Source organism: Ptychodera flava, chromosome 2, assembly GCF_041260155.1.
Source record: "Ptychodera flava strain L36383 chromosome 2, AS_Pfla_20210202, whole genome shotgun sequence".
In the NCBI taxonomy this organism is placed as follows: Eukaryota; Metazoa; Hemichordata; class Enteropneusta; family Ptychoderidae; genus Ptychodera; species Ptychodera flava.
In genome coordinates, this window is record NC_091929.1 from 26,430,224 (window position 1) to 26,444,703 (window position 14,480).

Below are 14,480 nucleotides of genomic sequence, written 5' to 3' on the forward strand. Positions count from 1 at the left end.
TCACCCTCCGCTTCGCGGCTTCGCGTCGAGCGATACGCTGTGCCAATATCCTCGTGCATCCTTTGCGGTATTCTCGTATAACCTCATATTAGTAAAGTTACGCGCCCGAAGGGCGCGCCGAAAAATGAAACTGAGTGATGAAATTCATGGCTAGCACCATGCATTTGATGCATTTTAGGCAAGTATTAGCCCGTGTCGAAATTTTAAAACACACTGATCCCCCTTATTGGGCATTTCAAAATAGGTGACCCCGTCACCAAAGTGAAAAACAGGGTGCGGACCCCCATGAATCCACCGGCCTCCAAGGCCGAAGAAACTAACCAGTCCCTCATTCCCGCTCATTTTTAAAAGTATCTTGTGCCAATTATCGTAACCAAGCCCCGCCCCAGTATATTTGGTCACACTGAGATAAATGTTACACCTTAATTCCAATTCGATACAATTATTTCCGCCATAGTATGAGAAGATACTGGGCCACGCCCCAAATGAAATGGGAAAATCGGACATTTGGTATATTGGAAATTGAAAAAACGGAAATCCGAATTGTGGGAAATATAGTTTTTCAGAGGGAAATTTGAATGGCCGTAAAGTGCCATCCTCACAGCAGTATACACCTGTTTCCTATATTTCAATCTTAGCCAAAAGATTTTAAATTTAGAAATAGGCATAAAAATTAATAATCAAGATGATAAAACCATTTGAAAATTAAAAATTAGCTCCATTTCGATTTTCTTATTTGAAAATGCAAATTGGTTTATTGGTTGGCCGAAATGTGCCACGGATTTTGATACATCATAATGAGTCTGTGAGAGTCTACACTACGTAACACTTCTTTATATAATATATGCTATTATGTAAAGTGTAAATTACTTATATCCCTAATGACTGGATAAATAATCTACAACTGACGTATATCGTAATTAATGCCCCTCATCAGAAATACTCATAACAAGTACTTTTTCAAGGCACTAAAATAAGGTTTATATATTACACAGTACAAAACGCATACTTATATGATACATGCGAACACCCATTTCTAAAAATATGTTCGGCATAACGATAAAAAAATCACATCATTGGTGGCAAAAAGCGAATAAAAAGATCAAAAGAGTCTGTTTCAAGGAGTACGGCACAAATTCAAAAAGATCGTAGAATATACATTTCTAAACATAGGGCAAAAGTCCCTGAAGCTACTATAGACATGGATACAAAATTAAGTATTTCCTGACTGTATGAAATTACCTCACTAAGGTCATCATAGGGACCTGTAAACCAAATATTAAATATGTCTGACCAGCGGTCTTGAAAAAAACAAGTGACCCAACAGTCGACAGAGCTCTGCTGTGTTATGTAGAAAATAACTTTTTGTGACACATGTATTGATGAAGAAGGTGGATATCTTTGATAGCTCATTTCAGGATGGCCTGACCAAAAATGGCAAAATTAGCTGCAAAAATAGAAAATTGATGATTTCATCAAATTTCAATATATTACACTAAGGCAACCCCTAGGAACCTGTATACCAAATATCAAAGGCATCAGACAAGTAGTTTTTGAGAAACACATTTTTTGACCAAAAATGGCAAAAATTGCACCAAAATACAAAATTGCAGATTTCATTATATATTCAATATATCATATTAAGTTCATCTGTACGAACCTGTATATCAAATATCAAAGCTGTCAGACAAGCGGTTTTGATGAAATAAAGTTTTGACCAAAAATGACCAAAAAATTCCTTAAAAATACAGATTTGCATATTTCATCACATTATGAACAAATCTAAGTTGGGTTATCCCTAGAAACCTGTATACCAAATAATAACCAGTGGTTATAAAGAAGAAGATTTTTTACCAAAAACGACTTTTGGCGCTAATTTGCATATTTTCAACAATATCAAAAAATCAAAAAATAGGTTCTCATAATCATATTTTTCATCTACACAACAAATATCATATCAATATCAAGATATTTGAGTGGACGGACGCCTCACATACATACATACATACATACATACATACATACATACATACATACATACATACATACATACATACATACATACATACATACAAACATACATACAGACAGACAGACAGACAGACAGACAGACAGACAGACAGACAGACAGACAGACAGACAGACAGACAGACAGACTGACGCCGGATGGATACCCATCCCAATAGCTGCTATAGTCTATAGCAGCTAAAAATGAAATACTTCTCAGCTAAAGCTTGGGACTTGCAATTTTTACCAAAAAAAAAACAAAACAATTTTAAAACTGTTAAATCAAATATGACTGCTACCCTTATTCTAAATATGGTCATCAATGTCATCAATAACACAATTGGAACTAATTTTAGCGTATGGGATGTTGTATTAATATTGGTTTAATCGGCAAATGTAAGGTCATCTACTTTTCTTTTCTTTTGCAATTCACTTGTTTAATGGGTAATTTGTCATATTGCAACATTCAGCTACAGGGCACCAAACACTTTTGATAAATTTGAACAATTAACAGATCATATTCTCCCAAATTAGTTCCAATCGCGTTCAATATTAACACAGATTGTCTTCTCATATTGTCTCACCAAAAACATTAAAACGTAATTCAAGCTTTTCAATTTTGTAATATTTTGTTGTAAAACATAAACTTACGCTAATTTATTTTGTCCTATAAAACATATGAAAGAGCAGATTCTGCGTAACAAGCTTCTTGGCACGTAAAGTCGTTACGTGTATGCCGGTGGCAACGTATTATTTGTGTCGGACTGCCCACCCTTCACTTGATCTTGGCTGTAACCGGCTCCTTGTTCCTGACCATCAGGGGCGCTTGTCACTGCCATAGGCACGGCGCTAAGCTGCACGAACATCGGCTCAGTGCTGTAAGGACCTTATTGGAAACAATTAAAGATAATTTTCTTTGTATCTAATACGATTGATGAAAAGATATTAGCTTAAAGAATGAATCATATATTATAACAATATTACAACAACAGAGTCGAGGGCAATAGCAAATCGAACCATGTTATATCAACTTTCTTTTGGAATATCACGTGATGGAGTTTCAGCCAATCACGAGATCAATAGTACAGGTGAGGTACAATTATACTTATTGTATACTTGAAAGTGCAATTAAAGTGTAACTTTCATGTGATTAGAAAAGTTCACTTGTTTCTTTACGGTCTGAAAAACATGATTACCAGATTGTGATAACTCAGAAAGTTTCTCAGTCGATAATAGATTCAGCGAAACATTGTACTCTGTACGTTGTACACAACATACCATATGGTGGCGGTGCACTCGGGCCACCAGGAGGCAATATTATCATTTGTTGGCCATATTGCGTCGTTGCCATTGGAACCTGTGGTGGCACCCCGCCGGGCTGGGCTGTGTAGTATACCTGTACAAAACGGTATAGTGAGTAACACTGGCAACACGGGCAAGTACGATTCTCTGCGTTATTTCCTGCCAACTATTCCTTGCGAAAAAGTTGGTTTTGCTTGTCGGTTCGTTTATTGTTGATTGTTTACGTGTTTATTTAATTGTCTAAACAACCTTGTGCCCTAATTTCTTCTCACTTTAACATCTCGTACAAGGAACAAAAAAGACAAACACATCATTATAGGTCAAATATAATATGATCAAACAATTCTTCAGAGTGTCAAACCGTGACATCGTCTGAAATAACCCATTAATCATTTGTGCCGAAATTCTTACTTATTACCTGGTTCACTTTGATATGTTAAAAGCAAAACAAAGTCAACAGCTGAAATCTAACGTTGACAATTAAACTTTAACGAATGACTGCCTCAAATTTGATTCACAAATAAACAGATAACTTACGAATGGTGTAGCATTCCTTGACTTACAGCAGATGGCGCTACAGCAATATACAGAGTTGACAATCGCAACAATGAAGTCTATAAACCCCAAGAACAAGATCACGCCCTCTATGGCCAGTTTGATGTCCTGATATTCGGAAGGAAGATGGAATTAACTACGTGGTATGCATATTAAAGCCTTGGTTTCACTATTAATGCTAATAGTGATAAAAGAAGTGTTGCGCCATTTATGGGCATTAATCAGAATTAGAACAACAATAATGATTAATTTTGTAGCTTAGTGACAACACTGACCTATATCTAACGAAAGCCAATTGAATAGTAAACTTGAATAAAAGGTGTGAAAAATATCAAGAGATTACAGCCACAGCACATGAAACATGTTCATTTGCATATTGATGCATACTAATGCAAGATTTTTATGTACGGTAATCTATAAAAAATCTTCATTTAATTCATTCAGGCACAGTCTGTGATTTAGCCGTCAGTCTCCGCTTTGTAATATCCTCATTTAAATAAGCTGGTAACTGGCCAGTCGTTTATTCGTCAATTGTTCTGACAGTCTAAATACTTCAAGTTATCCTGTTATTCCATAGAAGGCTGCTTAAATATCCAGCCTCAGGGATGTGCCGTAGGGGGGGGGGATTGCCTAGGTCTTACCACAGGTTATGAAAAGGAAACTCTCCTCTATTGTACCTTTGCTGGTATATTCACTGTGATAAGAAATGGACACCTATACCCCAACCCAGGGGATGAACATTTCAGCAACCGCCTACGGTTATTTGTTCGTTAACCTATGGCAAAGATACCTACCTTATTCTTGTTATCATCATCACAATTGTAAGTTTGTCCAACACCATTTTGGTAGTCATAGTTGTCATAGTAGCAAGCGTCATTAGCTTCTATCACCATGGTGACCACCATTATGCCAAACAGAATTGGGTGAAATAGAGAGGCGCTTATAATGCACATCACCATGGAACTGATAATCTGGAGAAGCAAGTACAATGGACATGTGTCTTTCAGTTGTTATGTTCTACATTTTCAAGGCGGTTAGGGTAGAATGTGCCTCGGGGACGAATATTCTCACCCTCGTACTTTTGCAATGCTTTTCTGATCTACCATTTGTGGGGGCTCATTTTAATGAAAAACATTTTCACAGTCTTTATTTTTCGAAAATATGTGTTTATTTTTTCCCAGAGAGTTAACACAGGGGTGACGGCCATTTAGAATTTTAAAATCATGTAAATGTTACGCAATATGTTTCTCCAGTACCAAACTTTGCATAGTGACCATTAATTTTTATTCCACGCTGGGTAAGAGAGTGGTCGAAAGTTTCATTCATCAAAATATGTCTTTCACTTTCGAGGTGTTGACCACGTTAAATTGTATATATGGTATTTTCTATCGGTCGCTTCGTTTCGATGTATTTTAAATGCCATACAGTAAACCTACTTCAGAAAACAAAACCTTAATAAAAAGGGTATTTGATACCTGACAGTGCGTACATCGGTCTTAGGAATAAGATCAACGAACAGGTGTCATCGATGAATGAAGAACACTCATGCCAACACAAAACAGCTTAAAGGTAGTATACCCGTTGAAAGTTAAAGACAATAACTTTTGCTCAAACTTTCCTAAAGGAATCTTTCATCCAAACTCTATAAAAATTGTGAAAATTAAATTGGGGATCAATTTGCAAAATTTGGTACTGGAGAAACAAATTACTCAAGATTTACTGACATTTCATATTCAAAATGACCAGCATCCCTGTGCTAGTAGTAGTAGCAATTTTTTTATTATCGTGACTTATGACATCACTAATACAAAGTAAACTGATTATAAGTTATACATTAGTGTGAGGGGTCATCCAGCCCAACGGGCTCACAAGTCACTATAAAACAGAATTAAGTGTTAACACTCTATGGAGAAAAAGAAAAGTTTCCGATTTTCGAAAAACTAAGACACGGAATTTTTTCCCTACACCAAAAGCTTTAAAATGAGTCCAGACAAGCGGTAGACCGAAAAAGAATTGTGAAAGTTTGAGGGTCCGAATATCTTAATCAAGTCACTTTCCAAAATTTCGGAGTAGGTCTTCAGAAAAAACTGTTGTTGTGGTTTCTTGTTTGTTTTTAGGGGGTTGTGTTTTTATTCACTTTTTTCACTTCCAAACCTATGTTGACCAGATTATATCAAGAAACATGCGTCTGGTACAACAATAAAATATGGGAATAAGGACATTTTTGGTTGCTTACCCAGCTGTTGGTCTTCTTGTTAGCTGCAAGGACCCCGACCATACCAGTAACGATGAACTGAAAGTAGCGGCAAAATTTTTCAGAATGCCATAAAGAAAGTGTGACAGACGGAACACGGATAAAAATGATAAATAATAAAAGTTTTATCTTTGTCTTTAGGGGTGTTTTGGGTTACGCAAAGTGGTGTCTTAATCATAAAAAAAAGAATCCACGATTCACGAAAATATGGATACTACTGACGTAGCTTTGATATTCGATTCCACGTCATTTCTCGCGCTACATGAAACATCATGAGATCTTGGGCTGACTGTTGTGTTTGCTGGCCTGGCTTCGAAGTGGAGAACACACGACGCATTGAACAAAGTTTTGACAAATGTAATACTTTAGTTTACATGGAGACATCAAGGAGGGCTTGATTTCCTGCATGGCGAGTAAACGTTATACGCAATTAGTGACACGATAAGTCACGCGGAAACTTTTTATGAGGGGAGTATTTACATCCTCAACTAGAAGTAGATACTCACCACAGCCCCACACCAAATTGGTGCTGCTATGAATGATCCTTTGCCATGCAGCCCCTGAATAGCTATCCCAAATACCGCACAGAGGAAGCCAAGCACCATCTGCATGGCGCCAAGGACGCCCACTGCGCGATGTGAGAAGTCACTCCTAGCTCCATTTGCTGCCTGTTGCTCCATCAAGTAGGTGACTTATATCTGTACAGTACACTAAGGTATCGCTGTCGGTGTCAACACTCTCCAAGCGTCCTAAAAATGAACGCAAAAGTCAACTTGAGGCATTAAAGTGTTCTTGTCAAAAAACCAAAGCTGCGAGAGAAAGTGGAGTAATTTGAACAGGTATTAGCCTTAACAGATACAGCTCTTAGAAAACTTACAAAAGATTTGCCATTTTTAACTGACCAATTTTTCTGCGAGCATTCACAAACTTATTTTGGGTGAATAATAGGTTAACGTTTTACTTGCTCTTAAGTTTGCTAAATGAAATTGATTTCTTGTGAATTTTGCCGTTGTAAAATGAACACAAGATTCAGATATTTTTGCTGTGATCGCCATGGTAAAGATAAAAGTGTTGACCTTTGAAGAAAAAACATTTCAGTTTGGATCAAAAAGTCATGAAAGTCAACGTTCGTGACTGCCGTTCATTTACCTTAATGCAATGTGTTTTGTTGAACTCTGCGTGTCTGTCTGCGCAAGTATGTATGTATGTATGTATGTATGTATGTATGTATGTATGTATGTATATATGTATGTATGTATGTATGTATGTATGCATGCATGGAGGCATGTATGTATGCATCTATCTATCTATCTATCTATCTTTCTATCTATCTATCTATCTATCTATCTATCTATCTATCTATCTATCTATCTATCTACGCATATATTTATTTATGTACCTGTAAATCTATAAATCTATGTATGTATCTACATGTATATACCTATGGGTGTGGGAAATGACCTGAATCGATTTGTTGAAACAATGGTAAATATATTTAGAGAGGAGGACGATTGCTATTTTATATCTGGTAGATGTTCAAATTCGCTCTCCCGCAGACCATTTCCCCTTTACCCACTTTCTCACTAGGAAAACTCCAATTCTTCACTTTACCAGATGTCTATTGTCCCGGTCACCTCGGCAATACCCCGTCATTGAGTTGTCTCTGCTCTGTGCCGTCTGGGGGCCTTCCTTGAGCGTTGTACATTAAGCAAAAGAATACAGTTTTCAAGACCGTCCCGTCCTTTTACAGTCCGCTGATACGTGAAAAATATTCCGCCCTCCAAAACAATCTTCTGAAGCCGATTTTTTTTCGGGAAAATTATGTTAGCTGACCTTAAACTTGCACTCCTCTGGTTTTAAGTGACGCGGTGATAATATGTTGTTCAGAATACAAATTTTCGCTTGATTAAGATTTAAAATATATGAAATATCGTGTAACGCTCATACTAAAATCGGGAGGTAAATTTGATTAATATCCCTCAGCTCAGTAAGTTTCCCATGCTTGGCGTGTCTCTGTTTGTGCTATATCTATTGTCTGCGTATTTTTTATGACTGTAAGGGCTAAGGTTATAGTTTTGCGTTCATTCTGTGGTTCGGAGGATCTACCAGTCTCTGATAATTTTCAGTGTAAGCTCATAGTTTTTAAGTTCAAATTGACTTGAGGAATCAGCGCTCCCATTTTACGCCGAAGCAGTAAGCAGTCACCTTTTCGGGGAGTTCGTGACTTAAAATACGTTGTACGAAGTAACGCTGAACGAGCTTTGAGCATTATATGCATCTATCGGTATAGAACATACTTCGTCACCTTGTTTTAGCCCAATAGAAAAGTGGCACAAATTTTGATATTTCTCTGATTAAGCAGATTATTCATAGCTATATTCTTCACAATAATCATTAGAATGTTTGAAGCAATCAATGACGGCGACACACTTGCATCGCGACAGACTTACAAACATAATAAAACTCGCACTGCACAACATGGCGACCATAACTGCGTCATAACTACGCTTCAGTAATTGCGCTTCATTCGTCAAGTCTGCATTGAAAACACTCAATTCAAATAAGTCTCTTCTTTACCTTGTAGACACGTTGGTAAAACGGCACCCTTCCCACCCAAGTGCGATGCGTCGATTAGCCAAGTAGTACGAAGTCAATCACCAAACGATAAAAACGATACTCACCTCACGCATCGCTTTCGTGCTCATAAGGTCACGCCAGGTCAAAGAACCGTCAGTGGAGGGAATATGTTACAAACAGCGCAATAAAGGAAATAAAGTCTGCATCTTCTTCCTTGTTTTAACGGATCTTTTCCCCGGGATCAGTCGTTTGGGTATTTTCATTTTATTCAAAATAGAAGCATTGTATTTTATTCTCCGTGATATGAAAATATAATAATCACAATGGACCTTCAACTTTTTGGGTCCAGTTTTGAAGATTTGGTCACTTGAAAGAGAAGAACTGTAACTTCTTACTTAATAGTCGCGCCAGCGGCTTACTGACTACGCATGCGCTTATTCATAATATACTGTGCGAGTAACCGGAAGTGTACCCTTCTTTCATGGGCGCCGCCATGTTTTTTTTTTGAGTACTCGTAAATAAACAAAAACGAAACAAATAACTATTATATAACATGCCTTTTATAAAATATACCTCTTTTATTAGCCAGTAAATGTTATTATGCACCTTGTCGCTGATACAAAATATCGTTAATATAGATAAAGGGAGAAAACTGTCGTGCATATGAACGGGGGCATACGCAAAGAATGCTGGGATTGAATTATAGAAGAGCGCCCCCTGTGTCAATAATTAGATTCAAAAATTGCCAGTTTTTAGACGGAACGCTATAGTTTTCAGCTTGCAAGTGGAAGGTGGGCAGTGCGGTTACCATTGCAATGATAATGATTGCATAATACGTCCCTTGTTTATAGCAATAGGCTGTTATCATTGTAAAAATTGCCAATTTTTGTCCAAAATTTTTACACGCTACAGAAAATCTATACATACCTGCCCTGCTGCAGGGTTTGACGTCGTGTACGTACGTGAACTGCTTTCATCAGAGGGAAACTGGGCATAGTTGTCATATAAACGTTTATGAAGTAACAATTACAGTTTATCATGAATCAATACAAATAACATTGCCAATCTTTAATAACCCCTGGCGCGACACCAAGGGCTGAGCCCTATATAATATTATTTCATGATATCGATATCAGACAAATACAATTCATTCTTCTAAACAAAGTACGTTAAATGGTCTTGTATGCACATTTCTAATACATTTCATTGCAATTTCGACACACATGGCCACGTTGCTTGAGGCACGGTTACTCTACCCCAACGTTGAAGAGAGAAACCGTGCGTGAGGTTAAAGCTATGCCACTAGGGTAAGAAAACAGTAAGGCGTCTCTTAAGTCTCTTAAAGTGTACTTGTCCTGAAAATTAATTTACTCAAATCTTGACAAAGGGGCACTTTTAAATTCATACTAATTCGTGGTATTGCCTACCATAAATTTCGGGAATAAGTCTTGACCTACTTTTGGTTGACCTTATTACTTTAGTGCATAAGTGATTTCGAACTAACAAGTAAGGCATGGTGATTGATTTTTTATTAGACATGGATAAGTGTGGGAATCAACGTTTGTTCTCAATGCATTTCGAGATCACCTTTGTCAACTTTCACCTCATTAAGTATGTGAATATGTAATTCTAGGCTAACCAATGGAGCTGCAGGGTTTGCATTTGTCGAACATTGGGCACTTGGTGAGCAAAATTTATTCCATCATTTTTAGACGACCTTTTACCTACTTTAAACCATTACATATGCACATGCCTAATTTCAGGCTCTTCGATAGGATTACAGATTTTCTTTGTTTGACAAGGAATAGCTAAGAACCAAAATTTGCTCCCAGAATTTGGGATGACCTTTGACCTACTTTAACGTCACGGATTATGCTTATATCTAATACTATTTTATCGGCCATGGGCAACTATAGTACAAAACATATTACCAATTTTTTAATGGCCATGCACCTATAGCTACTGTTGCATACATCAGTGTGTAAAACACTGTAGACCAGTATTTAATGACATGGAATATACTATGAGGCTATTCATTCTTAGCCTGTGATGCAATATGGAGGCATTTTCAATTATGCAGGCAGTATACCCAACTGTGAAGGGGGTTATTGCTATGATATTATATCAACTTGCGTGTCTTTGTTGTCTTACTTGGGTATTTTCATCACTCTAAGCCCAAAATGCAGAAAACGGACGTCTGAGAGATCGAACGTCGGAAATTCTGCGCCCGAGACCGAGCATTTATAAGTTGGGCTTACGTACACGCACACAGTATCCTATGATAAATACGCATTACGTTCATATCGACATTGTATTTTATTCGCATGCAACACGAACACTCTATATCAAAAAATACCTGCTGCAGTCACACAGAAAATGGGTCAGGAGTTCAAATCAAAAGAAAAACGTAACAATTTTTTTCGTAAATTAACATAACAACAATAGTCCTGGCTTTTTTTAGCATGCTAATACGGGTATACGGTATAAGTCGACCGTCGCGACATTCAGAGGTGGCACAGTGAAGTTACAGGATCTATTTTTGATGGATAATTTGGACGTTAATTTTACCAGAAAACAAGCAGTTTTGAAACAATCCAGACTTGAGATGACTGCAACAGTGATGAACAGTTGTGCAGAGTGTGTTCCCCGATGCAGGGAGAGCTGGACGCTGACACTGAATGCACGTATGCATAAATATTAAAATATATGAAGTCATACATGCATCAATGCATGCACTCACGAACACACACACACATGCGTACATACATACATGCATACATACATAGAGAGAAGAAACTTGGTTGAAACACTACAACAAACGTATCTACTATACCTCGAATTCAATGTTAGGGACCGTTCAGTTTTTACGGCCTGGGGGGCGGCAAAATCTTGTCGCTGGTGTTCAAAAAAATATAGACCCCCTGCATTTTTCGTGAAAAGAGATGACCCCCCCCTTTGTCAGACAAAAAAATTGATTCCCCCCTCCCCCGCTGAAAAATAACAAAAACCCATATGTCAAATTTACACGCACGGTTTTGAACTCCAGTATGCGGCGCACTTTATTCGTGCAGCAGAGATGCCAGCGTACAAACTTCTCAGCCACATCCATGCAAAAGTCTGTTAATTAGGACGACTGTAAGGCAATTTTTATTTTCATTTCCATAGACCACTTATGTCCATGGACATTGTATAAAGTAAACTTTATTGGAGTAGTTCGCCAAAGGCAGCCCTCCGGTTAAGAGGGTCATGTGCCATTACGTAAAGTCAACTTTATTCTAGTGGGCCACCAATGGTAAAGAGGGTCGATCATGGCCATTGCATAAAGTAAACTGTACTGGCCAGGGCCGCTGAAGGCGTCCGGCCGTTAAGATGGTCATTGGCTATTACATAAAGTCAATTCATTGTAGTGGGCCCACCGGTAAAGAGGGTCGATCATGGCCATTGCATGAAGTAAACCTTATTGGGGTGGGCCACCAAAGGCGTTCGCCTGTTAAGAGGGTCATGGGTAATACAAGAGGGTCATGGGCTATTACATAAAGTCAATTTATTGTAGTGGGCCGCTGAAGGTGGCCCACTGGTAAAGAGGGTCGATCATGGCCGTTGCAAGAAGTAAACCTAATTGGAGTGGGCTGCCCAAAGGCGTCTACCTGTTAAGAGGGTCATGGGTAATACATAAAATCAATTTATTGTAGTGGGCCTCCAAAGGCGGTAAAGAGGGTCAATCATGGCCATGGCATAAAGTGAACATTATTGTAGGTATTATGTTTTTGAAAATGTGGTGACCCCTCCTTTTCTACCAGTGAAAAAGCGATGACCCCCCCCCCCTTGCAGATTCCGAAATTACGATGACCCCCCCCCCCCCCGGATTTTGCCACCCCCCCCCCCACGGCCCATAAAAACTGAACGGTCCCTTAGAGCTATACATAAATACATATATACATACACATGATACATACATAAATATGATAGTTGTTTTTCAGATCAATATCTGTACAAAGTTTCATGGACTTTGTAGCAGTAACTCTGGATTTACAGTGCTTCTATATGCAAATTGTGTAAAATTTGCATTAGTAAATTTGTTTAATTGCTGTGATGGGGTTGTAATGTAGAGCGCCCTCTTGGGGCCATCTCTGAATTGTTCCCAGCCAGGTTCCCAGCATGCTTCTTTTTCTTCCCGCCTTTACCTTTTTGCATTTCTTCCCCCTTTTGTTTTCCCTCCCTCTTTTCCTTTTTTCCCCTTCCTCTCTCTCTCTCTCTCTCTCTCTTCCCCCATTGTCTTTTTGTTAATCAGTATTTCTGCCTTTGCCCCCTATTTGGGTGCTTTGTTACTGAATTAAGTGTTTGGATTTCCAATAAAGCACCTCTGAAGTTTTGCCAAACATGATGTGTCGTGTTCTTTATTCTTTGCAATTAGATGTTGATTGACATGGCTGCTGAATGCCTCATAAGACAATTACTTGTCTGTATTATAGATATGCCTGCATTGTTTGGCAAGGTGGTCTTACAGAAAAGAACAGATCAGCTATTGAAAAGGTCAAAAAGAGGGCTCTACCAGTTATTTATCCATGTCTGTCTTACACATTAGGGGAAGACTGCATTAACCTGCATGGTATCTGAAACCAGAGTCCTTTCCTGACCAACTCGGGTGACAAACAGAAGACTTTTAATCCCCCAAGGTGTGAATGTTCCATTGTTATGTTTATCTAATCCAGCTGGTGCTATTGTAGTGCCATTGTAGGAAAGGCAGGTCTGTGAAATTGATCCTCGAGACGAAGTAGGGTATTCCTAAGTTAAAGGAGCTTTCCCGTAATGAGGGAATCGCTTTCATTGTTGAAGCTTGAAACGCTTGAAATTAGATGTCAGAAAATGTGTAAAAAATTTGCCAGTGAAATCTTAAAACCGGATCATAAGCTTAATTATCATATTCCCTCTACATCATGTCATGCGTATACAACGAGGAATAAAAAGATTAATTTTAAAACCCGTACAAGACGTAAAGAATTTAGTCCAGAGGTTTACAGCATGAGATTGCTCCAGAGTTCATGAATTCCTTCTCCGACGTCAGCTGTGATTGTGGTGTTATTTTCTATCAGTTTATTTTACCGTCTGTCTCTCTGTGGACTTTTTAAAGTTTATATCAATCTTTTATCTGGAGTATTTAAAGTTTTTTTTTATTTTTATATAGATTTTTAAACAAAACTGTGTTGTACATTTTGACGTTTTTTTATATATTGTACACTCATTCTATTTGACCTTTGGATCACGAATTGAGTATGAAATAAACCATAATAATAATATCTGTATTATATTTCACTAAATTTGGTACAGTAGTTTCATAACTATATCAGCAATTACCAAAGTTCATTAAATATGCAAATTTGAAAATAATAGTGATTATGTGCCTCATGCCATCTTATATTTGAGATAATTTATATGGTAAGTTTGACACTATGGCCACTATACTTTGCATAGATAACTATGTAATGGCAAAATAAATCGATCCGATATCAAGTTGCACTGAAATCCAAAGACCAATTTTCCAAATTCAATAACTGTAGATGGCATTACTACGTGATATTACAATTTGGCTGTAAATACTGCACAGACAGGTATAAATTTCTTAAACAACAAATTTTAATTAATAACTAATGGCCATACATGTTGCTAGTGTAGGTTCGAGCCCAGTCAGTTCCAATTAAATAAACACATTACACACTCTGCTGACAAAGTGTACAGCCAAACAGAGTAGCAGAACACAAAAATTCAAATAATGAATAGAGAAAAA

At 37.7% G+C, this 14,480-nt stretch overlaps 1 protein-coding gene across 1 annotated transcript; it reads right to left on the reverse strand.

Annotated features, from left to right (window-relative positions):
* Positions 1-766: 766 nt before the first annotated feature.
* On the reverse strand, positions 767-6,497 carry LOC139117992 (uncharacterized). The gene is made up of 5 exons (XM_070681258.1): positions 6,101-6,497; positions 4,659-4,835; positions 3,847-3,972; positions 3,286-3,403; positions 767-2,893 (listed from the first exon to the last, which is right to left on the reverse strand). The coding sequence occupies exons 1-5, from the start codon at positions 6,140-6,142 to the stop codon at positions 2,733-2,735; spliced, it is 624 nt and encodes a 207-aa protein (XP_070537359.1). The 5' UTR covers positions 6,143-6,497; the 3' UTR covers positions 767-2,732.
* Positions 6,498-14,480: the final 7,983 nt, after the last annotated feature.